Genomic DNA, 26,130 nt, shown 5'->3' with positions numbered 1-26,130 from the left:
TGAGTTATTATTAGCCGTGGTCGTTACAGAACATGTCACTGTTCTCAGTGTTTATATGGCCTTTCCCAAAACATACATTCTTCAGCCCATGTGTTTCTGTCTGTTTTGTTCCCCACAATCCCTCAGGAGTTGCAACATTCCACACGAGGCCGTCAGTGGAAACACACCACCCACCCTGCTCAGTGCGGGGCTTCACAACAACACTGCGTCCACTGTTGCCTGGAGGAGCAGAGAGAGAGAGAGAGAGAGAGAGAGAGAGAGAGAGAGAGAGACACACACACACACACACACACACACACACACACACACACACACACACACACTGTTTAGCAGAAAACAGAACAAACCTGACTTTGGTTTCTGAGTCATTTGAAGGAGAAAGTGCAGCACTAATATTGTGTAATTATGTTGGTGAATCCTTGGACAGCAGCCCCACTGAAATCTGTTCTGATGTTGTTCACTGGTGTAGAACTGAGCCGCCGTCCCTTCTGTGTTGTTACAATAGAATCGAGTAGAGTAGAATAGAGTAGAGTAGAATAGAGTAGAGTAGAGCACCTTTATTAATCCCACATTGGGGGACTTTGCGTCATTACAACAACAACAGTGCAAAAGGAGAAACATTTTATTATTATATTAAAAAATAATCAAAAAATAAAATCTCTCCAGAGTAAAGAAAGGAAACAGGAGATTTAGATGTTATGGGCGTTTCTAAGGATTCCTAGCGCTAACGCTCTGTGTTGGATCTGCAGAGTGGTCAGTAGACAGAGGAAGTAACAAAGTAAAAGTACTTTCTTACTGTACTTAAGTACATTTTTCAGATGTCTGTACTTCACTTGGGTATTTTTTTTTTCTGGCAACTCGTAGGAGGAAAAAAATATAGTTTGGAGTTTCGTAGTTTGCCCATGCCTGGCCTAGAACCACCCAGAACCACCTAACACCACCCCTGGATCCCCTAGACTAGGGTGGGCCAACTGTTTGACTGGTGGAGCCACAGTGGGTTCTAAAATGCTGGAGCAGCAGCACATGGATGCAGTGTTGTGGTGAGGAAACAATGCATCATGGGATATCCTGGAGGAAACATGTTGCTGCAATGTCACTGGAAAATGAAGCAAAGTTGCAACCAAATCAGTGTCTGTGAAGCCCCACCAGGGTGTTTAGCTCTTAGAACCATCCAGAACCATCCAGAACCACCAGGGAGTTCAGCTCTTAGAACCGTCCAGAAGCATCCAGAACCACCAGGGTGTTTAGCTCTTAGAACCATCCAGAACCATCCAGAACCACCAGGGAGTTGAGCTCTTTATTGAAATGACTGTGTAAACCTGGAGGAGATGCAGCTGTTTGATGACTGGCTGACTCTGAATATCATTGCTTCCAGTTGGGTGGGGCCGGATTTAAAAGCTTTAGAAGGCCAGATATGTTCCCCCGGGCCATATTTTGCCCACGCCTGTTCTCGATTGTCATTGCAGAATCCTGAGATCGTTACCTTGCACAAATGGAACCTTCCATTGTTTGGAGGGCTGCACCTCTGCTGGAAGAAACTTGAATTCACACAACACAGCTGTTGACAGATCAACGCTCAGACCGTTGCTTTTCCCCGAATGGAAAACAAACAGCGCTGTTTGTCGGGTTTGGTCACGTAGCTTGTGAAGAAACGGCTCACAAAACAGGAAGTGAATGAAGAGTCACTCTTCCTGACTTCCCATCGCCGGCTGAGATCAAGAATTCCTCCTCTTGGTCTGGATGTCTCCCAAGCCTTTGGAATGTTTCCCAGTGTGGACGGATCCAGGTGAACCACACCGGGTCAGGACACTGCGAGGAAGCTCCAGTCAAGCTTCCTGGAGTCCGTGTTCCGACCGTGTTTGGGTTCTGACTGCTTGTTTCCCACTTTTCACTCTCTCGTGATTGATTATTTCATCAGTATCAGTCTTTCACTGTTGTGTAAAATGAGCAAACAATTCAAGTCATTTATCAAGAATAAGAATAAGAACGCCTCCTCTAAAGCGCTTTAGGGGGAGGGGGGGCATTATTACAGTCTTTGGTCTGACCCGGCTGGGGATCGAACCCACAACCTCCCAGCCTCAGGGCTTATTCATCCCACATTGGGGACATTTGCAAAGCTACAATCTAATGAAGCGTTGAATGATTACCTGTGGTGCTGGGGTTCATGAAGCAATGAGTCCTTCTTCTACCCTGTGTCTCTCCATGACATTGGAAAGTTCTTCACGACCTCTCAGCGAAGAGAACGTTCCTTTCTTTTCATATCTACTCTGTTGTTTCTTATCTGTCCATGTTGTTCATGCAAAGCGTCCTTGAGACTCCTGAAAAATGCTGCAGAATCCAAAATGATTATTTGGTGGAATGTTTGAGGGACGGGCTTTGCTATTGGTCATAGTTTATCTACTGTCTCTCTGGAAGCGTCCTGCAAGGACCCGGCCCAGAAGGACAGACCCAAACCCCGCCTCCCCGGTAACCACACGGGACGGTCTAGCCTTGGGCGTATTTCCTGGTTGCGTCACCGCCGTTCCCTCCTGCTGGCCAACCCCGGAAGTGACGTTTTCATAGCATCAAGCTAACCATTGGTTCACCATCTAACGATGGCGTTGGATGTTCAAATCAGTAAAAACCATGCGTTAAAAACTGAATATTTGATGTGAAATTTCAATACTTAAATTTATACGAGGTGTCTTTGCCAGTAGATGGCGCTAATTTCAGCTGACTTCCCAGGATCCCAGGATGCTTTGCAGCAGCACGCAAAGCTTCCTGGGATACGGAAGGAGGTGAAGGACGGTAGCGCTGCAGCCTTGGAATGGGCTAACAGTAGGGCGCATTTTCGAGGGCGCATTTGGAGCGTCCTTCTGACTTCTGGGAAGTGGGAGGAGCCTTCACGCAGTGCTAGGACGCAACTTCCTTTCAAATATAGCCTTGGACGGATGCAGAGCCTGGATTGGGACACAGACACAGTCTGTTTCCTGTTTCTTGATAAGTGCAGAATCAGAACACATTGAAACAGATCCAGGAACAGTGTGTCACTGTTAACACACCGTTACTGCGTCTCCAGGATGACACTCAGTCACATACTGTGTGTATGATGTGATTGGCCAACAACAAAGTGCACTGCCTTCATTGCATAATCTATTTCCACTTGGCTCAGTAAAACCACGCTGGGAGCTTTTAAACAAGGCAGCGTCAGAGCGGTGGCGCTGCGCTGTGTGTATCTGGTGGTTCCACCACAAAGGAGTGTTTGAAAAGACCACAAAGGAGTGTTTGGCCTGGGTTTCCAGCGGGTGTTTAGGGTGAGTAAGCGGGCGAGGCCGCCGCTTTGCACTTTACTGATGACAACCACACAACCATGCTGCTGTAATGAACCCACTTGCATTTATGAAACACTTGGACGTGAGAAGTTGCATAAGTGGTTCACCCTCCTGCCCCCCCACCCCCCCGAGAAAAACTGCTGAGACAGTTGTGTTTGGCTTGAAACTGTACGGGATGGAAGACGACGACAACAGGGGAGAGAATTCACCGTCAATTCAAACAAAGTCTCCAACTATAAACTCTAAACGTCTGATTTTACAATCAAGGAAAATCACCTGCGTCATCACCCGTTGTTTTTCTCTTTCCACTTTTATTTTGATAGTCTCGTCTCTGTGTTTTTTTTCCTGTGGTTTACATTATGTGTCTGCTTTCCCCGCTTTTTTTTGTTGCTCTTGATTTATGTCACCTGTGTCTCGCTGTCGGTCCTGCCCTTGATGGTTCTCACCTGTGCTCTTCTTCTGCCCTCTGGTAGAAATAGAAATGGACCTGGGCTGTGCCTCAATTCAGGGTCTGCATCCTTCCAAGGCTGCATTTGAAGGCCAGATACGTCATCGCACTGCGCGAAGGCTTGTCCCAAGTCCCAGAAATCCGAAGGACGCTCCAAATGCGGCCTTGAAATGCGCCCTACTGTTAGCCCATTCCGAGGATGCACCGCTACTATCCTTCACAGCCTCCCGTATCCCAGGATGCTTTGCGTGCTGCTGCAAAGCATCCTGGGAAGTCAGCCGAAATGGCGCCATCTACTGACAAAGACACAACATATACATTTAAGTATTGGAATTAAAAATAAAATAAGAAGTTTTTAAATGTAGGGTTTTTACATATTTGAACAGCCAACGCCGTATATGTTAAACCAAAACCCCAACATTCAGCTAAAATACGTGACTGTTAATGCTGAGTAATGGTTAGCTTGATGCTATAAATACGTCACTTCCGGGGTTGGCCAGCAGGAGGGAACGGCGGTGAAGCTCAGCTTGGAAAAACCTCTCAAACATGGCAGAAGGGTTCTGACTCTCAGCAGGTGGTTCTTCACACGCATCCATATGGAGGAATATCACTGAAGTGTCATGGAAACACTTTTTTCACATTGACACGTCAGCGGATGTGACGTACGGGGTCACGTGACCAGTTCACTGACCAGTGAAAATGGCGCGTTATGATTGGACGGAGGGGGAGACGGAATATTTTTTACAAGTCATCAAAAACAATAAAATTAACAAGCATTCTTGACGGCAAACAAATGCAAACTAACAAAAGCAAAGGTAATCCTCATAAAATGTCATGGGACGAGATTTTAATGAGAATTACGGTTTATGCAAATCACAATAGCACTTTGTCAAGATTTTTTGAGACATCTCTTTTATTTTGTGAAAAACTGTAATGGGAACGCAGCTGATGTCTTTCCATTGCCCATGGAGCAGCGGTGGGGTCGGCTGGGGCCAGCGGGTTCCTCTCTGCTGACCCGAAGACTCTCAGAAGAGCTCTGTTGGCACCAGAGCCACTATTGCGAGACCCCCTGGAGGGGTTCCCACCCATCAACCGCAGGTGGAGAAAAACTCCACCAGCGGTGTTTTTCCCTCCAACAGTATGGTAACATTCAGCAGATGAGTGCATGAGAATTCCTTGTTCCAGCAGGCTGAAGCATGTGAACTTACTCTTGTTGAGAGTTGTAATTATGACTCATAGTTTTGGGCCTCCATTAGAATTACAGGATGGAGGCTGGAGCTCCGATATACTGATGTACAATGACAAACTCCTGAAGGGCTCCAAAGGCTTTTTGACAGAGTGCTGCAGAGCCATCCATGAATTTGTCGCCTTGATTAAAAACCCTGATGAACAATTACTATTAAATGATTCATTTCAAGAGGAATAAAGTTCTATATAAATATTATGAATATATTATCCCGATTCAAAATGCTGCAAATCGAAATATTATACGATTAAAATATAACATTGACAACTAAAGGTTGGGTGCATAAGCTGAGTGATGACTGCTTTCTGCCAGGTGCACAGTCAGAAGCTCTTCTGCTTAATCATCACTGTGGACCTTTGTTTCTTTTCTGGAAGGAAAAACAAATGTACAACTTCAAAAGTTTGAAGTGGCGCCGCTAACAGCAGAGCAAGCAGCCTGCAGTGACTCACTCTCAGCTCAGACAAACATGTCGTGCAAACTCAATCTGATCTTAACCATTTCCCATTCAGCTAACTGATGGAAATTCATCACTTTCCTGTCATCCCTGCAAGTCCAGGCTGGACTCTCTGAGCATAGTTTTACATTGGCTCAGCTCGACAGGGAGCCACCCGGGCCACGTGCCGGTACGGCAGGTCAGAAGGACATTGGAGCAGCAGGGAGAAGCGCTGAGACTCCCCTCTGAAGCATGGAGGCCCCCCCTGCTGTGCAGGAGGAGCCCAGCTCAGTGGTCCAGTGGTGGAGTGTCCGCCCTGAGACTGGTAGGTTGTGGGTTCCATCCCCGGCCGGGTCAGACCAAAGACGGTCAAAATGGTCCCCATTGCCTCCCTGCTTGGCACCCAGTATTGGGGGTTGGACTTGGGGGGTTGGATCAGCCAATGATTCCTGGGCGTGGCACCGCTGCTGCCCAGCGCTCCCTCAGGGGATGAGGGGTCAAATGCGGAGGACAGATTTTTCATCCTACAGGACGTGACAATCACTGGGACTTGAACTTTAACATCACTGCTACCAAAGTGGAAAATAAGCAAATTATGCAAGCACTGGATCAATGGTTCCAGAGCTGGATCAATGGTTTGATCCAGAGATGGATCAATGGTTCCAGAGCTGGATCCATGGTTTGATCCAGAGCTGGATCCATGGTTTGATCCAGAGCTGGATCAATGGTTTCAGAGCTGGATCAATGGTTCCAGAGCTGGATCAATGGTTTCAGAGCTGGATCCATGGTTTGTTCCAGAGCTGGATCCATTGATCAATCAAAGCGTTGAACTGTGTTTTCCCTTGAATACTGAGTTGTACTGAGTTTACTGAGGTTTTACAACATGAGTTAGTTTTTATTACACTGATCCATGGTTGCAGGTAGACTGAGTTACAAGAATATTTATTTATGTGAGCCACAATGTACAGAGGAGATGAAAAGTCAAACCTCACTGTGTGCAGCTCTGATAGTTTCGGCTTGTTACTAAAACCTTTGACAAAACATGATTTGTCGAAAGATGAGCACCCTGCAAACTCGTTTTCCAAGCTTTCTGCTACGTCCCTCTCGCGATACTGCAGTTGAAAGCAAGTAACACTGTCGCTCCTGTGATGGCACTTTTAGTTTTCATGCTGATGTATAATTTCTGTGTTTCTTATGACTGCTTCATTCCTGGTTTTTTTCCGTTATCTCGTGCTCTCCTCACCTCCAGTGTGGCGGCAGAAGAGGCCAGACTGTTCTGCCACCACACTGGAGGTGACGGATGAGGAGAGCACGAGATAACGAGAATGAAGCGGTCGTAAGAAACAAAGAAATGATACATCAGCATGATAACTAAAAAGTGCCATCACACTCCGAGCTGTGGTCCACACTAGAAACTGGCTTAGACGGACTGTTTGCTCCATGTGACTTAATGTTACCTAACTATGAATGACTGTATCATCGCTTGGTGATCTCACGCAGGTCACAACTTGTCCACAAGACTGTTTTGGAGTTGTTGGATTGTGTACTTGATGAGTTGTGTATGAATATTGAGGAAGCTCTCATTTGAGAAATATACAATTCATTTTCAGCTTCACCCATGTGAGACAAGCATGCCAGCACGTTCACGGTGCATTAAAATACAGTTAGGTAAATGATTGTAATCAACAAATGACAAAAAAAAAATGCGCAGAGACACACTTTCAAGCCTTTAGCCTACTACTTGCTGCTAGTACTCCAGTACTCAGTATAGTACTCCAGCTACTACAACAACACAGCAATATGAAAAACAACGACGTGCAGTGAATCAGCAGGGGGCGATAGGTTATCAGGGGAGTTGATGACACGTTTCATTCTTGTGCACTGAAACAGCGTGGAGTGTGAACACACACTTACAGTGAATGTGGCTGCAGAAGAGGAAGCTGAGGTGGCCTGGTGGTCGGGACGATTAGTAACAGGAAATAACTCATGGAAAATGGAAAGAACCCCGAGGAGAAAACACTTTCTCTATTTTTAGGGCAAGAAATATCTCACAAAAGTCAAGTTGAAGTCTGTTGTCCAATGGAAACGCTGGAGCAGATCGACTGTTGTGTCACATGTTCCGATTGCAGAAATTATTGAGAAAGTGAAGACATGAATCCTGGAACTTTCTTTTTTTTTTCAAACCATTTTCTTGTCATTCTGTTGAAATTTAAATTGAGTCATCATCAACGGATCACTGAATAGATGTTGTGTTAGTCTCTCTTGTTCAAACTGACTACATGTGCTTGGACCCATGCTGTGTTCACTCTCAACGTGAGTCCAAAGAGTGAGTCACCAGTGGAGGCACCAGTGAAAATGTTCGGAGTCATCTCCAGGACCAGTGGTTGGCCAACTCCCTTGGCTCAAGCCTGGCGCCCCTCAACTCTATTCTCGTCCTCGAGTGTGTGACATATTTTACCATTACATTCAGTTTGGTTTGTGTATCTGTAGGATAGCGCGGAGTGGGCCGGACCGGCCTCATGGAGCAACAAAAACAAGTGCTTCTCAAAGAACTTGAACCCTATTACAGATGTGCGGGGTCCATTACTTCACATTTACTAATATATGAATGATATACTTTTAGTGTCAAAACTGTTGGGGTGTCACAGCGTTCACTTTGTGAACCTGGCTTTGGTCTAGACCAGGTGTGGGCAAACTACGGCCCAGGGGCCAAATGCGGCCCACTAAGCTTTTTTATTCCGGCCCTTAAGCCAAACTTGATGAAATGAAGTCAGTCAGAAAATAGCTTTATGTCATCCATTCTTTCAGTGTTGTCAAAGTCATTTCAATAAAGATACCGTGGGGGCTTCAAAGACAGGGATTTGGTTGCAACTTTGCTTTTGTTGTTTTTCAATTGACATTAAAGCTGTTTTTTTTGTTGTTTTTTTTTTAAATCTACATATCCCATGATCTATTTTTCCTCCGATGAGGTGGCTCACCAAAACACCCCATCCATCTGCTGCTGCTCCGCTACCCCCCCGCCCCTCTGGCACATTTTACGAGTCATTGTGGCCCCACCAGTCAAAAGGTTGGCCCACCCCTGGTGTAGAAGCTGTGACAGTGAGTCAGTGAGTCTTTGAAACACATCAAGAATGAGCTCGTCAGTTTGGCTCATTTATATGGGTTCTTTTTGCTCTTCAGAATTAATGACCATCTGATGAATTCATCTGATCATTTGGCCTGGCCTGGCCCGGCATTGCATTTATTTATTCATTTATTTATTTTACAAAAGAAACTTGAAAATCATCCCCACTCAAGAGTTTTATTTTTCGTATGCAATTGTCTTTCCATTTATGGTGAGCGGTCCAAACACTGAACAACATATTTCCCCGTAATCAGGGTCACTAAGCTAACTAAGCTAACTAAGAGTTATCGATGAATAATGAATCTAAATGCTCGTAGATTGTAGACAGTCGGTCGGGGGAGGTGGATCGCGGCTCACCGAAAATGTTGCCGGAAGTTGCTTTGTAGTTGTCGCGATGTATTAATTCATTTCATATCACTTTTCTATGTGGTACAGAATGTATACTCAAATATCCACCGAGTGCAGCCAGTGGCGCCGTGGCTTAGTTGGTTAAAGCGCCTGTCTAGTAAACAGGAGATCCTGGGTTCGAATCCCAGCGGTGCCTTTTACGTGAGCTACGAATGGAGAGAAGATTCTCATGATTATTTTAGTTTACGACAAACAGTGGTAATACTAACACGCCAAAACATTTTTATGAGGACCATTTGAAGTATATGAAAAGGCGGGAAGATCACTGTGACGCAAAAATGTTTCGCTGCGAGCAGGGTTCGAACCTGCGCGGGAAGATCCCATTGGATTTCAAGTCCAACGCCTTAACCACTCGGCCATCGCAGCTCTCAACCATCCATCCGTTTTTCTTACATAATTCAATTTCATGTCTTCACGCGTCTTGCTTGTTCACAGTCAAGTGTCTGGACTGCCTTCAAGGTCCGAACACATCCGAACAGGTCCTAACCAGACACGACTACTTTCCGAACGACATCAAAAGGTTTGACGCGAGGTCCGAACAATGTCACGTGATATAGGACGGAGCTGGGTTATCTTTTTTAGAATGTCGGCCATGTTTTTCACCGCATAGCAGCCGCACACCAAACACCGCGAATAAAGGTTGGTAAGTTTGTTGAGTAATCACAAAGCAACCCCATGCACAGGACGAATGTTACACCGTGTGACAAAACGGTGTACGATTCAATTTCCCGTCCTGTTAGCACTTAATTCAACTCGTTTTTCAACTTTCTTGTTACGTAGCCGTTTTACTAACGGAAGTTTTGCCTGTAGTGACATCGCCGTACACATACTAGCACTGTGTGATAGGATAGAATCAGAAGACCAATAGTAACGCATTTGTTTATTCGCCGTATAAACTCTGCCGATTTCTCGGAGAACGCCTTAAGATGTCAAGTAACTGTGCCAAGTTTCATTGTCTGTCAGTGGAAAAGTAATTTATCGGCTACCTGCGGCGTTTTCTCCCCTCCGGTAATGGAGCCTGGTTATGTGTTTGAGCAGAGCAGACAGATGTGTCCAGTTGTTTTAAACATGGTTTGTTGTGTCAAGTATATATATATATATATATATATATATATATATATATATATATATATATATATATATATATATATATATATATATACACACACACACACACACACACACACACACACACACACACACACGTGTATATACACACATATATATATATAGCACACCTAAGGACGTCCAGCTCTTTGCCGCCTTTCTAGAGTGTGCCCCCCCCCCTCCTTTGCGCACAGTTTAATACCTGCAGAGTCTTGGAGGCACTCCAGGTGCTTCTGCTGCACTTCCCAAACATCATGGTTGACCAGACGCAGCCCCGTGGTGTCTGTCAGCTGCCACACTGATTCCTGGAGCCCTGAAATCTTCTTCCGAAGCTCTTCCACTCCACGTATCCTACAGTGCCTCTTCAGCTCCCATGGACTGATGGTGGCCATGAATTGCTCCTCGGTAAGAACGTGTCCACTGTGGCTTCGCCTTCACTCCGTTCTCTTGGCCTCCTTCAGGCGTTGCACATCCTCCTTGTCCCATTCAAAGATGCAGGAGGGAAGCTTCGCGCAAAAGATGCCTTACAGAGGGTGGTGTTGATGGTGCAGTTAAAGTGCACTGCAGGCCTCCGTGGGTGAAAGAGTTTAACCACAGAAGACACACCTATGTAAACTGCCCATTGATAATTACATAGACCACAACACCTGTTTGTGGTTACAACAAATTGGGTTCTGCCCAATGGGCTCTATGCACAGCTCCACCACTTCCGTCCTGAACCTAAGGCAGCACCTTTATTTCCTGCTTTACATTTTTGGACAAACCGATAAATCCATATTAATATTAATCCATTGTGACTACTCAGACACACCTGGATTAATCTGTTTGCCCTGTTATGTTAAACAGGAAATAAAGGAGCTGCCTTAGGTTCAGGAAGTAGTGGAGCTGTGCATAGAGCCCATTGCCTGCACCACTACACCCCCAGGTGGCAGAAGTGTAACAAAAATACAAATACACGTTTCATCGCTGTACACATACCAGCACTGTGTGGCGATGGTGGGGATATTGTTGACATGAGAGAATCAGAAGACCAATAGTAACCCATTTATTTGTTCATTTGCCGTATAAACGCTGCCGATTTCTCAGGAAAAGCCTTAAGATGTGAAATAATTGTGCCAAGTGTCATGAACGTCCGACAGTGGAAGAGTAATTTATCGACAACCTGTGGCGTTTTCTCCCCTCCGGTAATGGAGCCTGGTTATGGGTTTGAGCAGAGCAGACACGTTTTAAACATGTTTAATTGCTAAATTAAAGTTTAATCTCTCTCTCTCTCTCTCTCTCTCTCTCTCTCCCTCTCTCTCTCTCTGAATGAAGACATCAGCTGTGAAGAAACTCTTTAAAACTGTCAGCCATGGGGATTGGTTGGGATTTAGCGCTGTACAAATCAAAGTTGATGATTTTCATTTGTAATTCGTCAGAGTCGCTTCCCTTTCCTGTCAAGACCCCAATAGACAATAAACAGGGGTGGTTAGGAGAGCTTCAGTATGTCTCAAGCTCTGTTTCTGTAGTTTAAACAGTTACTGATTGCTGCCTCAGACCTCCTTTGTGGTCAGTTTGTCCTCAGTTTGCACTTTAAAACAGTTGCGACTGTGACAAAAGTCATTTCCGCTGTCAGGTGGCCTTGGAAAACGTGGCACCTGTGCAGAACTGATCTTTTGAAAGAGTGAACCTCTTCACATTCAGTTCGGCAGCAAACACTCGGGCCTTCTGGTAAAAGAAGAGGGAGAGCTCTCGGTCTACCAGGAAGTTGTGATAGATTGTGGCCAGGCGAGTGCACAGCTCCAGCTGGGATCTCTTGTTACCAAGGTCTATGGCTGCAGCCAGTGCCAGGTTGTAGTAGCCTGCAGCATCAAAGGGGTCCTGGGAAAAAAACAAAACAAAAATAACAAACATAGGGGTTATGTATTCATAAAGTGACTGTATACATATGAATAAATGCTGTTCAATCTATTTGAATTAGAGGATTACCCATCTAAAAACAACAACAACATAATAATAATAATAATAATATTTAAATATGGCTTCTTTTTTTTTAAGATACTCATAGACACCTAACATATAAAACATACCCACACTATTAAAGAGTTAAATACAAAACAGACAGAAGAGGGCAGATTGTCACGGTTTCCTTTTACTCCCAATTCTGGAACGATGAACACGGCGGCTTCTCACCTTTAGATCATAGAAAATCATGTCCCCAAGTGTCTGGTACACCCTGACGTAGTAGAGCGTCTCCTCCTCAAACTGGAGAGGGCTTGGGCACAGGGACAGGGCCTTGAGGTAATGGTGCTCAGCCAGTTCAAACTGGCCCAGACTGTGGTACAGCGAGGCCAGGCGGTGGTAGGCCACTCTCTCATTCAGCTGCTCACCTGCGTGCACGAGCCAGCAAACACACAGGTGGAGCGGTGCAGATTCACAACACAACTTGGAACACAACCTGGCAGATGTTGATGATAATATATATATATATATATATATATATATATAACTGTGTATATATGGATACATTATATATATATGTATATATATATGTGTGTGTGTGTGTGTATATATATATATATGTATATATATGTGTGTGTGTGTGTGTATATATATATATATATACATATATATATATATATACATATATATATATATATACATATATATATACATATATACATGTATATATATATATATATATATATATATATATATATATATACACACACACACACACACACACACACACATATATAATACATACATATATATGTATATATATATGTATATATTATATATATATACATATCAGAATATCCATAGATCAAGAAGGGTAAATAAGGATAATAAACAAACAAAGAAGAGAAAGGAGAAGAAGCTGGACGAGGTGTTCAGGTTTGGGTGTGCAGGCCACTGTAGTTCACTGGCAAGCTAAAGAGAGGGAGGCGCTGCAATCTAAAATGTAACCACGGGATGTCGTTGTCTCTTCTTCAAAATCTCCAAATATTACACGCTTGACCTTTGAAGGTGATGCAACTCCGCTGTATCACTCAGAATCGTTGCGACGACTTCAAGCAGGACTCTCTTCAGATGAGCAGCGCTTGCTTGCAGCGCGAGATGAAAGAGAAACCCAGAGAAGCAAATCACAAACTTACCTAAAGTGATACTGATGTCCAGGGCAACATGAGCAAACTCCACAGCTTCTCCAAACATCTTGAGGTCGAGCATCAACTCGGTCAGCTTGTTGCACAGCCTGAGCCGCGTGCCAAGAGCGCTGCTCTGCTCCGCCAGGGGCATCGCACCGTCCTGCAAAACGCACAACCCAGCAAGAGTACATCTAACTCGTAAGTACGGCTGCAACACAAAAGTCCAGGTACTGGCAGGTGTTTGCAAACACCTGGATGTATTCTTCATGCATGCATGCGTACTGTACCCGGTAGAAAGGGATGGCCTTGTGTCTGTCCTGGCGGCTGTTGAAGAAAATGTCTCCTGCAGCTTCCAGAACCTTCAACAGGAAGCTGGTTTCCTTGGTGCTCAGAGCAACGTCCTGAGCTGCCTGATGGTGGCGCCAAAAGTAATACAACGTTTCAAGATTATTATTATTATTTTTTTTTTTTTTTGCAGAGCAAAACAGTTCAAGACAACGCGGGAAGAATTTGACTTAAACTACGATGCTGCATATGGTAATTATGTCACATTCAGAAAAGTTGTGTGAAATCTTATTTTAGCCACAATGGCTTCAAGTGCATCACAGAAGAAACAGCAAGTTTAGTTTCAGATTCATACTAATAATAAAACAATCCAGGATGTGCAGCAATATATTTGTAAATGTATCATTATGTTGTTGTTATATTTGTGTTGTTTACACTAACTACGGTTTTATGAAGCGTATGCTGCGTCGCAGCACAGCAGCCTTGTCTTTCTATCAATGAACGATCAATTATAACGAACGACTTCCTGAAATCAGGCGCAATGTTGAGAGATGTGCAATGTTTGGAGCTTTTCCAATGTGCCACTTTGACCCTCAAAGTTATATGTTGTGGTTATGAGTTTGAAACCTTTGCTGCTTGTGTATAAATAAACACGCAACATTTGCTTTTCAATGAGAAATCCCAGGCCCAAAACCATTTTGCTAAGACGCCAGACTTTTTCTATGGCTATAGAAACTAAAAAAAATAAAAGGAGTTCAGGAGATTTGTGAGGTTGATATTTGTTTCCTAAGTGCGCTGATTCAACGACAACAAGGTTCCACGTAGAACTGCAGCTGGCAGGAACCACTGCTCGAAAACAAACTTCAGGCTAACAAGATGCGGAGATCTCCGTCCAGACCTGAACATAAAGGTCCACCAGCTCGGTCTGCTGGAGCAGCAGGTAGATGCTCCCGGCCTGCAGCCAGCCCAGAGCCTCCTTCTCCCTGCAGCCCAGGTCAATGAAGATCCCCAGGCTGCTCTTGGTCAAGTCCAGAGCCGCCCGGTAGGCCCTGCAAATGCACAAGCAGAGGTCACTCCTGCCTGCAGCCTCAGGGGGAGCAACTGCGCTCCATAAAAATCCTCTTCTCAACCACTTCAATGTCATAAAGGTGCAAGAAAACACTTATTATTTGTCAATATTGTGCACATAACTTGTAAAATAATCCAGCAGTCCATCAATCTATCTTGTTTTTTCCTTTCTTACTCCATAACATAAATATTTTATTTTATTTCTTTTTAATTCATATAATTTTGTCTTTTTGCACTATATTGTTGCTGTAATTATGCAAATCTCCCCAATGTGGGATTAATAAAGGCTTCTTCTTCTTCTTCTTCTGTGTTATTAAGCCAACAGATGAGCTTTGTTGCATTCTAATCTGTTCATCTTTTGTTTTCTTATTAGAGTTTTCTTATTATAGATTATTCCATCACGACGTTTTAATTTTCTTTAAATTATCAACAAATGTATTATTATTAATGTACATTATTTCATCAATGGCCAAAAAAATAACTTTTACTTTTCAACTTTAGTACATTCCAGAACCTGTAGTTTTTTACTTTTACTTTGTAAAGGAGGTGAATGTGTACTTTTACTTTTACCAGAGTGTTTTTTTTTTTTTTTACTCAAGTCTCAATACTTTTACGCAACTACGGAATATGAATACTTTCTCAACTTCTGCCAACAGGGAGGAAAAACCCTGCGTCTGATCAAAGGAAAGACACACTGTGAATCTGTGTTATTGTTGTTGCTGGATGGAAATCAAGGACATGCGGTCTGAGCGCGCCCACACTCCTGCACCTCTCTGTGGCCACTGTGAGGTAGAGCCGGCTGACCGCCTCCAGTACGTCTCCCTCCTGCCCTCGGTCTCCACTGCGTCTCAGCAGCAGGACCTGGTGCTGGCTGTAGATGATGCACTGGGCCTGGTCCGGACTCTCATAGCCATAGAGGTGACAGAGGCGTTTGGTTGCAGTCAGCTGGCCTACCAAAGATTTGACAGCAACCTTAGCAATATCTTACAAAACGGTCAGTCAGTGAGTCAGTGAGTCAGTCAGTGAGTCAGTCAGTGAGTCAGTCAGTGAGTCAGTCGGTCGGTCAGTCAGTCAGTGAGTCAGTGAGTCAGTCAGTCAGTCAGTGAGTCAGTCAGTGAGTCAGTCAGTCAGTGAGTCAGTCAGTCAGTCAGTGAGTCAGGCAGTCAGTCAGTGAATCAGTCAGTGAGTCAGTCAGTCAGTGAGTCAGTCAGTGAGTCAGGCAGTCAGTCAGTGAGTCAGTCAGTGAGTCAGTCGGTCGGTCAGTCAGTGAGTCAGTCAGTCAGTGAGTCAGTGAGTCAGTGAGTCAGTCAGTGAGTCAGGCAGTCAGTCAGTGAGTCAGTCAGTGAGTCAGTCAGTGAGTCAGTGAGTCAGTCGGTCGGTCAGTCAGTGAGTCAGTGAGTCAGTGAGTCAGTCAGTGAGTCAGGCAGTCAGTCAGTGAGTCAGTCAGTGAGTCAGTCAGTCAGTGAGTCAGTGAGTCAGTCGGTCGGTCAGTCAGTGAGTCAGTGAGTCAGTGAGTCAGTCAGTCAGTCAGTCAGTCAGTGAGTCAGGCAGTCAGTCAGTGAGTCAGTCAGTGAGTCAGTCAGTCAGTGAGTCAGTCAGTGAGTCAGTCAGTGAGTCAGTCGGTCGGTCAGTCAGTGAGTCAGTCAGTCAGTGAGTCAGTGAGTCAGTGAGTCAGTCAGTGAGTCAGGCAGTCAGTCAGTCAGTCAGTCAGTCAGTCAGTGAGTCAGTGAGTGAGTGAGTGAGTCAGTCAGTCAGTCAGTCAGTCAGTCACACCAACAGGTATCTTTGAAAGTGTGTGTTTCTCTGCAGGGTCGAGGTCTTAGTCCAAGGCACCTGAAACCAGAGTTTTTCGGTGACCCGGGTCCAGGGTTCGAGAAACCTGGTTCCGGCAGTCAGTGTGTGGACAGGAAAAGCGAGGAAGCACCAGTCAACAGTGAGGTGTCTCCACCTAGTGGAGACTAGTGGATGTGAGTAGCTAGCCAGGGTTAGCCACTGCTAGTGCGATCCAGCAGCTTTGCTTCGCTTAGTGTTTCGCTGTGCTTTGACTGACACGACTCCCAGGACCACGTGGAGCTGAGTTTTTATTGATCGTGTCCCTGTGTGTTCCAGTGAGGCGTAGCGCCACCTAGCTGTCAATCCTCACCAAAGAATCCGCCAGCGTTTCTGTTCGCTGTGGTTGTTTTTCCAGCCTTGTGATTGGCTAACATGGTCTTTCTGTTAGGAGCGGTATCGCCACCTACTGCTTTGGCATGTGCATTACAGGACATTGCTTTGATGCAGATTTAGTGGTTTCATGTGGACGGAGACCAGATTCAGATTTTTTTTTCGGATCCACTGGTCAAAATAAAGGCTTGGTTTCAAAAACACCCGTGTAGTTTGGTGCGGACGAGGCCTCAGCGTGCGACTCTTTGCACCGACTCACATTCTAACAGGTTGGCAGCGATGGACAACAGCAGAGCCCATTCGTAGCACGCTGCTCCGTAGCCCAGCTGCCTCTGCTTCACATAGTGTTTGCCCAGCTCCAGCAGCACCTGGATGAAGTTCTCCTGGTGGCGTCCCTCGGTCAGCTCAGCGAAGAGCTTCACCGCTTCCACCAGGTGTCTCTGTGCCAGCGACTTGGCCCCCACTTTCAGAAACAGAAGCCCTTCGGAGTGACGACAGGACAAAGAGTCGTCACGCGCCGCTGTGCAAACGACGCTCTGTAGGTGGCCGACGAGCATCGTCCAATGACGTACCTTGGTTAGCCTGAGCCACGGCCCAGTTCGGCACGTCCTCATACTCCTGACAGACGTCGACGGCAGCCCGGTAGCTCTCTGCCGCCCCCTGGAAGTCACCCATGCATCGAAGTGCCACACCACGCATGTTTAAAACTACACCTTGGTTTTAAAATAAACATATTGCTGTTAACAGTCGTGACACACAGATCAATGGAGATAGTGTTCTTCACTCAAACTGCACATGGGCTTTTCAATTAGGGGATTTTAAATCCTCAAAACACGAGACATTGTAACAATAACAAGAATACTCTAAACTCTGAACTATACTCTACACATAACGACAACACGTGATTAGCAACATAAAACCTTACAGACCTTCCTGGGGGACGGTGCAGTGCTCCGGCAACGAGGCCAAGACTGAGTCCAGGATCTGCAGAGCAACGCCTGGCTGGTGGTTCTCAATGTGGAGCCACGCCAGCCACTCCAGAGCGGCGTGTCTCTCCGCTGCAGAGACCAGGGCTTGCTGCTGCAGACCTGCTGGACTCTTGATGAGACCGTGCATGTACCGGATCGCCTGTTCAACCATTCTGTGCTTGCAGAAGAGCTGGCAGAGGGAGAGAGTCAGGTGGTGCCTGAGAGGGGAGTACTGCCACTGCTCCTCATCCGTCACCATACAGAGAGCTCGGTGGAGATACGGTGCAACTTGAGGGTGGATCGGGACTTGGGGCTCTGTGGTTCCGTTCAGCTTGTTGACTTGGTCCAGAGCTAAATTCATGATGCTGAGGCAGTCGCTCAGAGTCTGAGGCCCCTCCTGGGACGCCCTCCTGGCTGCGCCGACACTCAGGTGAGGAAGCTGGAGGTCCCTGTAGAGCCTTGCCAAAGTCTGGTATCCGTGACTCGGTGAGATGTTCCATCCTATTGGAGCATCAGCGCGCATGACCAGTAGTCTCTCCAGATAAGGAACTACTTTCCCGGCCTCGTTACGAGTCCAGTGGTGCTTCGCCAAGACGTGAAGAGCCCAGGCCTCGGCCGCTGCATTGCGACAGAGGACAGACTTCTTGAGGACGTATTTGAGAGCGGTGCTGTCCAAAAGGTTCTCCAGGCACTCGGGAATGCTCATGAGCAAGGCAGCTAGGCGCTCAACCAGCGCAAAGAAGCTCTCTGCGTTCTTCTGCATGAGATAGATGGCCACCAGGTTGGAGTAGATGCTGGCCAACAGCCTGAAGTCAGAGAAGCTCTCTGGAGGAACCACGAGGCACTCCTCCAGGTAGACCCGCGCCTGGCTGAACTTTGACCTCCCCAAGCAAAGCCTACCCAGCAGGAAGCACAAGCGAGTCTGCGTCCAAGGGAGTCGCTTCTTCCTGGCCGTTTCTCGAGCGGCGCCGAGGAACCCGACCAGCTCGTCCTCGTCGGACTGGCCGTGGAAGACGGAGGAGGCCAGGCGCTCTGAGCTCATCCCGTACAGGGAACCAAACTCGGCTCGGTAGTCGCACCCCTCCAAAAAGGAGAAGAGGGGAATGAAGTTCTCCGTGTTGTGGGGGTCCCCCCCAACCAGAGGTTGAACAGGGTGAACCTTGAAACTCGGAGGACCGGGTTGAGGCTGTTCCTCTGTGGTGGGAGACTCTTGACTCTTTACAGCTGCAGTGACCACTGTGTCTGAGTCCTTTCTTTGATCAAGAAATCCAAGGCAATCCCTCTTCAGGCCAGACTGATTGGTGTCAGGATCCCATGAAGAGGGAGAGGCGGCTGCAGAGAGTGTTATGTTAGTAGGACGTTACAATGACAACACAATGAAAGAAACATTTAACCTGTGTTTCTCAACTGGTGGGCCGTGACCCAAAGGTGGGACGCACAGCTGTTTTGATTGGGTCACATCTTCATGGGCAGTTTCCATTTTTTTTCAAAGACATTTTAAAATATATATTTTTTTTCAGAGAAAATGTTTATTTTCTCCATTTATTGTGCAGGACACACAATTCAAATGAATCAAGTCAATGACTTATTGACTGGATGTGACAGAAAGTGCGCAAGGAGTTTTTATTTTTGTGGAAGACATTTGGGTCGCGACTTCACGACGAGGAAAATGATGCCCTGAGAGTCCAGCAGTTGAGAAGCACTGCATTAAAGCAACATTGAAATGCTGAGATTAAGCTGAGGCCACCATATACTAACCTCCAGATGTATGTTCAAAGTCTGTGTGACTGCTTAGATCTGAGAATGAAATGGAAAAAAAATAAAATAAAAAATGTTAAAATGTTCTTGTTCACACCTACTAACTTCATGTCCTCTCTCACTATCATCCATGAATTTGCTCTTCAGTTGGATAGCTGGATGCTAGTTGTTATCATCCTTAACAACTTACTGTACAGGGTCAATTTATGCAACGCAAAACCACAAGACAAATCACTTTCATCCGTTAGCATGTAATGCAGGTCGGACTGCGGCTCGCTCGTCTCACCCAGCTTGTAGTCGTGACCAACGTTACTTTGGGACGTCTTCTTTAACGCGTCAATTGTTTCCTCAATGACGGCCTCCTGGTGGACACTGAGGAAAGTGCTTTCTTCTCCATCCAGAAAAATATCCGTCGAGCTGTCAGGTTGGCATGATGGAACAACATGCGAGCGTTATGCATATATATGTATGTATGTATGAGTGGAACTTGACAGAAAAAATAATCACACTAATTATCGCTTTTGTAATTAATTAATCGTAATTAATCGTATTTTAATCGCATATCAATTTTGGAGATGGCAACAGCTGCAGCAGCGTTTTTAACGGACACGGGGTGTTTATATATAAATAAAAAATATACATACACACACAGTGTGTGTGCGTGTGTGTGTGTGTGTATATACATATATATACAGGTACTACCCGAAAAATGAGAATATCCAGTAAAAGTTGTTTTATTTTGGCAGTTCAACATTAAAGATGAAAGCGACACATTTTATTGAACCATTCCACGCAAACTGACATCTCAAGCAGTTCCTTGTTGTAACTTTGCTGATGAAGATTTTCAGCTCATTAAAACCACAAACTCAGAAAATTATTATAAAATTTGAGGGTTTTTTTAAGCTGCAAGACCTGATCAGCAAAATCCAAAGAAATAAAAGCTTGAAATATATTGATTTGCATATTATTCCTTTATATAATATGTCCCATTCACCTTTTAAGCTGAATTGCAGAAATACTGCAACCCTTTTTTCAGGATATTCTAATGTTCTGGCCAGTACCTGTACATATATATCTACTTTGTGTGAAAACAACTGAACACACCTGTTCTTTTCAAAGGTTAAAGGTTAAACAGTGGTGTTGCTGCAGACTCGCCTGTAAGTGTCTGGTGAAGGTCTCACCACGCTGGTCTTGACCAGACCGACCTCTCCTGTCGACTCCTTCCTTCCAGTAAACCAGTCAAAACAAGACACCAGCACTCCCATGATATGAATGCAGTCAGCGGGCGCCACGCTCAGCTCGTCCCAGCCCTCAGCATCATATTCCTGGGTCACTAAGCAAGTTCCTCTGGCTGGAGAGTAGAAAAGCCCAGAAGAGAATACATTTAGAATACATCTGAACTGTACAATGTCAATCAATCAATCAATCAATCAATCAATCAATCAATCAATCAATCAATCCACTTGTATTGGTACAGCACTAAATCACAACCAAAAGTGTCTGGAAGTGCTGAGGAAAGTCAACCTAAGATGTAAATCTGCAGCTTCAAAGGTTCCACTGAAGCCATTTTTAAATCTTTGTATTTTTCTGACTCCTTCAAAGCAGCAGGACCTTTTCCGAGCCTTCCCCACAGAGAGGGAGTCCCATTTGTGTGTTGCACTTACCAAAGTGAATGGGAAAAACACAGGCTGGTTTCCGGTCACTGACTAAAAAACCCTCGGCTTCAGATTTCAGGAACCATCTGTGGAGGGAGATGAAGAGATTTTCGGTCCGGATCTGGTTTAAACTTTTGCAGTCAGTCACTTTTACAAGAGTAATGTGTCTGTGTCATTGGTGTTAATTGGTGTTTGTGTGCCAGGGTTCTTTGGTGAAAAGAACCCACTGGTGAAACGGGTGGACGGGCTCCAGAGCAGGTCTGGGTGCAGTTCCTCGGGCTCCGCTGGCCAGACACAGGACGGTCCAGCCCGAGCCCAGGAAGGGAGGCTCAAACTGGGCCACGTCTCCTTGCTCCAGGTACAGGTCACCTCCAGAGGTGGAGCAGTCAAACACCTGCTTGCTGGTACAACTGGCAAACAAGGAACCTGGGGGGAGACACACATTGAATCGTGCAGACTAGTTGACAATGTACCAGGATGTATTATTATTCTATTAAGTTCATTTATTAGAATATGTAAGTGCAAATAAAAGCACAGGAAGTGAACTTGTATCAATGTGCTTGTAGTATTCTACAAATGATAGAAGTTCAATTCTTCCTGGGACTATAATTGGAACAACCTTCAGTATACTGCAGTATACCTAAAGTATTGCTTATTATGTCTTCTTTCAGGTCATTTTCATTTTGAACTATACCAATAAGGATAAGAACACTCATCTGTAGGTCTTTGGTGTACTATTTAACAATACATACAGCCCACTTGTAGGTCATTAAAGCACTTTCAAAGTACAGTGCATTCCCAGTAAACTACTGGTTGAAATTCTGAATGCACTTTGGATATTTAATTTCTCATTTTTAATACACGACCTCTGAATTAATGTGAAAACAACATTGAAGGAAATGTGCCAACTCATATGAGTGGCAAAAGTATTCCTTGAAGTAGAACTAAACTGTAGAACCACCACCTGCTGTCCAATGGCTGCAGGAGCTGCTGAGTGTCCAGCAGATGCACTGAGCACAACTGGCTTTGACTGCTATGCTGCATACCTTCATGCATGAGGATGCCTCTGTAGATGAGGTGCAAAGTTTCCTCCTGAATGGAAACTTGGACAGCGACATCGTCTTCCAGAGAGCTGAGCCAGACCTTGGGATCAAACAAGAGGTTCTCCAGACACTGACTGAGGAGACCTGCAGCGGGGAACCATGGGGATGACGTCAAAGCCACTCCAACTCTTCCAAAAGCCAAACTACACTGCAGCTGTGCATCACTGTGACGTCCTCTGGAGTTAAGAAGAAGCTTTCAGTCGGAATGCCGACCCAACTCAATGGACACGAGGTGCACAGAACCCTGACACCAAGGCCCGAGGCCTTCCTGCTTCTAGAGCTTCCTGTGGACTTGCTGTGGATACTTCCTGTTGGTACTTGGCTTGTACATTAAACTGCCAGAGAGGGCGCCGTAACGGCCCCTCCTGATGAGGTAAGTAATGACGTGTGTCTGTATTGAACGACGCTGGGCTGAGAGACTCCTCATCACTCGCCTGTAGTGTGATGTGTCGAGAACTTCCAGATTTCTTCAAATGTTTTGAAGGTCACAAAAAAGGTTTTCTCTTCACTTTTGATTGAGACGAGATGAGCGGACAGCTCCTGTCGACAAAGACAAGAAGACATTTCATAGATTATTATCATTCATAGATTTTCATTTATTTCACGTATGTACAGTATATTTATATATGTGTACACGAAATGAACGTATAAACACTTACTGTGAATATTTTGTAGATGTTATATTTTTCTTTCTTTTTTTTCTTCTTCTAGTTGCTCGCTGCTATAATCATGCAAATTTCCATAATGTGGGCTAAATAATAGGAGTCTATGTTTTAACTGCTGCTGCGTCACACTGACTTGAATTATTCAATTCATTTTAATTTTGCAGAACCATCTCAACCATGAGAACCACTGGAGCTTTGGAACTTGGACCCTCAGTCACCGCAACTGCAACTGTGGCTTTAACAATGTGTGTGTATTGTGCAGTTGGCGGTACCGTCAACAGAGCTTCCAGCTCAGTGCTGTCAGACTGCAGGAGGTGCAGTTTTCCTCTCAGTACTTCCTGTGACTGCTCATCAGCAGGAAGACGCTGCGGACCTCTGAGCACATCCAACTGCACGGCAAGAACTGGACACACAGACACACACCAAGCGTCATTGTGATGAACTGACAGAAGACAAAAGACCATCCACAAGTCTATGAATGAGCATTTAAATCCTCCTTCTTCTTCTTCTTCTTCTTCTTCTTCTTCTAATGGCAATACAGGAGCTTTGTTGTCAACCATGTCATAATTTAGATGATAGAATACAGAATATACTGCATATTTGCACTATTTAACCTTTGCTACCAGCTTTAAAGTGCATGTGTAGTTTTGTGTCCTGATGCTCACTCCACATAAATTCTTGTTGCATCATATAAAGGGCATACTTTCCAAACATGGGACAGGAAATGCAGTGCGCCTGCGGTAACATGTGGGCGCACATCTGCCAACTCACATAATCTTTAATCAAACACAGAATGAGTCGGTCTGAGGTTTACAGTGTTCTCCAGGTGATGCTTGCTAGTGACTCTGAGCTTTGCTGGTACACATTATAAAACTATTCCACTGGACTCTTTTGCATCCATGGTGAGAGAGACATTGACATGGGATGCACAGAGATGCAGTGGATGTTGGAGGCAGACGATGGCCGGCCCACTTCAGCCTGTGAGTTTCTACTCAAAGCTGTTTCAGTATGTATGTTGTCTGTATGGCTGAAGGCGCGTAAAATAAATCCAGTGACTGTTGCTCTCATGAAACGTTTGCACCTTGAGCTTCAGTAAAGTTCCATCCTATCGACTGGATGTTCATCCCAGCAGTCTTGGCTGAAATGTTGCATAAACTGATGCAGAAGTAGCAGCAGTGCGCCTGTCACAAACACAGCAGCAGCACTGCGTTGCCGCTGTGGTACCTGAAGGGAAGTTTTCTTTCTCACACGAGGACGCCGACGCACTCACACCTGTTGTGTTTCTGGGAACACTGTGCACTGTCAAGAGAGAGAGAGAGAGAGAGAGAGAGAGAGAGAGAGAGAGAGAGAGAGAGGGAGGGAGAGAGAGAGAGAGAGAGAGAGAGGGAGAGAGGGAGAGAGAGAGGACAGAGAGAGAGAGAGGGAGGGAGGGAGAGAGAGAGGGAGGGAGAGAGAGAGAGAGAGGGAGAGAGAGAGAGAGAGAGAGAGAGAGAGAGAGGGAGGGAGAGAGAGAGAGAGAGAGAGAGAGAGGGAGAGAGAGAGGACAGAGAGAGAGAGAGAGAGGGAGAGAGGGAGAGAGAGAGGACAGAGAGAGAGAGAGAGGGAGGGAGAGAGAGAGAGAGAGAGGGAGAGAGGGAGGGAGAGAGAGAGAGAGAGAGAGAGAGAGAGAGGGAGGGAGAGAGAGAGAGAGAGAGGGAGAGAGGGAGAGAGAGAGGACAGAGAGAGAGAGAGGGAGGGAGAGAGAGAGAGAGGGAGAGAAAGACAGACCGAGAGAGAGAGAGAGAGAGAAGACAGAGAGAGAGAGAGAGAGAGAGAGGGAGAGAGAGAGAGAGAGAGAGCGAGAGAGAGAGAGAGAGAGAGAGAGAGAGAGAGAGAGAGAGAGAGAGAGAGCAGTAGTAGTAGCAGTCAGTGTGGCCCACCAGCATGTTTGAGACTTCACAACTCACAAATAAAAGCCCACCCAATAATCTTTCAGAGTGTCCAGCTTCAACACTGGAAGTGCACTTAGGAAGTGGACAGTAAAAAAAAAAGAAGTGGCGTCTTAGCAGTGAAAAAAAAGAAAAAAAAAGAACCAGTCATAAATCATCAGTCTACTGGGTCTACTTTTACTAAACAGGAAGACCCTTGAACATCTCCACTAGAGATGACTGAATCCATTCAAACCCATGACATCAAAATCAAACACTGACACATTTGCAAGGATGGATATAATATAATATAATGTAATGTAATGTAATGTAATATAATATAATATAATATAATAGTTAATTGGACGACTGCCACTAAGTTACCCAGTCTGCTGTGCTGCTGCCTGCCCTCGGCGGAGCTCATCTTCCCGCTGCAAGTGTCCGAAGTGTCCGGTACCGGCGGGAGCCTCGGGTCCGAGGCGGCACTGGAACCACACTGGCCGCTAAATGCCCTCGCGACGTTTCTGCCGTGATGAAATCAGTTGGAAACTGGTCAGTAAAAAAAAAAAAAAAAAAAATCCGGAAAAGCAATTTCAAAATAAATGTTGGATGAAAGGTTTTTACCTCAGCTGACCGGTCGGAAAGCTTTGACATCTTTGGTCATTTGTTGACCCTTTTGTCCGGCAATGTGTGTGATGGCTTTCAGCGAGGTTGGACCTCCGCAGTGCAGCAGCAGAGAGAGAGAGAGAGAGAGAGAGAGAAAAAAAAGGAAGTGAAAACAGAGACTTTCTGTTTTATTATGAAATTCCAACCCCTGAAACGCGTACACCCAGCTTGCTGCGTCACTCTTGACGCCTTGCAGCGACCTGCCGATCAAAGAATGTCACATCCGTTCATGTTTTGCCCATGAATGCTGATTTTATTGAACTGCAGGACAATTTAAACATCAGATTTGAACTTTGTATTCTGTGCGGTACTGCTTGGCTGCACTTACTTTAAACCTTCCTCGTACTTTCTAAACTTCAAGTGCAGCTCTCAAGTTAATAATCAGTCAGTGAACAAACAACCCTGCCTGCTCCACTGCACCAGGCACCAACTGGCCTGAGGAAGGCCGACACAAACAGTTTCAAATGAAGGTACTTTGTGACCGCGTGTACTAAACCCCACCAGATATGTCATTCATACACTGTATGTTCTTGATCATGAGAACTGAAGTCACTTTAACTCCGCCCATGCCCAGTTCATTCACTTGTGGTTGTGTTTTGCCTCAAACCGACACACAGGAACAGACTCAGCATTTCCTCCCCCCGGTCGCTCGACTCTTCTGTCTCACTCACTGAGTGTGGCTGCTAA

The 26,130-nt window shown here is 45.4% G+C and overlaps 1 protein-coding gene, 1 long non-coding RNA gene and 2 other non-coding genes across 4 annotated transcripts in view; 2 read left to right on the top strand and 2 right to left on the bottom strand.

The window, feature by feature from the left end:
• LOC142897851 (uncharacterized) overlaps positions 1–26,130 on the top strand; it is a 71,509-nt gene that overhangs the window by 12,103 nt on the left and 33,276 nt on the right. The window lies entirely within an intron of this gene.
• trnat-agu (transfer RNA threonine (anticodon AGU)) lies at positions 9,033–9,106 on the top strand. The gene has a single exon. It is a non-coding gene; the product is annotated as a tRNA-Thr (tRNA).
• Positions 9,255–9,336, bottom strand: trnas-uga (transfer RNA serine (anticodon UGA)). Its single transcript has one exon. It is a non-coding gene; the product is annotated as a tRNA-Ser (tRNA).
• sh3tc1 (SH3 domain and tetratricopeptide repeats 1) lies at positions 11,232–25,600 on the bottom strand. The gene is made up of 20 exons (XM_076040487.1): positions 25,402–25,600; positions 25,162–25,301; positions 24,095–24,169; positions 23,143–23,273; positions 22,640–22,745; positions 22,149–22,289; positions 21,330–21,528; positions 21,112–21,188; positions 20,610–20,798; positions 19,734–19,871; positions 19,448–19,486; positions 17,651–19,021; positions 17,294–17,434; positions 16,981–17,202; positions 15,328–15,508; positions 14,389–14,539; positions 13,493–13,615; positions 13,215–13,365; positions 12,250–12,446; positions 11,232–11,937 (listed from the first exon to the last, which is right to left on the bottom strand). The coding sequence occupies exons 2-20, from the start codon at positions 25,199–25,201 to the stop codon at positions 11,689–11,691; spliced, it is 3,921 nt and encodes a 1,306-aa protein (XP_075896602.1). The 5' UTR covers positions 25,202–25,301; positions 25,402–25,600; the 3' UTR covers positions 11,232–11,688.

The sequence above is a fragment of the Nelusetta ayraudi genome, unplaced genomic scaffold, assembly GCF_046127955.1.
Source record: "Nelusetta ayraudi isolate G7.1 ecotype Tasmania unplaced genomic scaffold, CSIRO-AGI_Nayr_v1 ptg000061l, whole genome shotgun sequence".
In the NCBI taxonomy this organism is placed as follows: domain Eukaryota; kingdom Metazoa; phylum Chordata; class Actinopteri; order Tetraodontiformes; family Monacanthidae; genus Nelusetta; species Nelusetta ayraudi.
The sequence above is the reverse complement of the archived record's forward strand: the minus strand, read 5'-3'. Positions and strand labels throughout refer to the sequence as shown.

What these genes read in the sequence shown, in the direction of transcription:
- sh3tc1 (XM_076040487.1), bottom strand. Translation starts at nt 25,201, where the DNA reads ATGAGCTCCGCCGAGGGCAGGCAGCAGCACAGCAGACTGG. An exon ending in GGTGAGACCTTCACCAGACA is followed by an intron (nt 19,872 to 20,609) that starts CTTACAGGCGAG and finishes CATCATGCCAAC; the next exon opens with CTGACAGCTCGACGGATATT. An exon ending in TGATTTTCTATGATCTAAAG is followed by an intron (nt 11,938 to 12,249) that starts GTGAGAAGCCGC and finishes TTTTTTTCCCAG; the next exon opens with GACCCCTTTGATGCTGCAGG.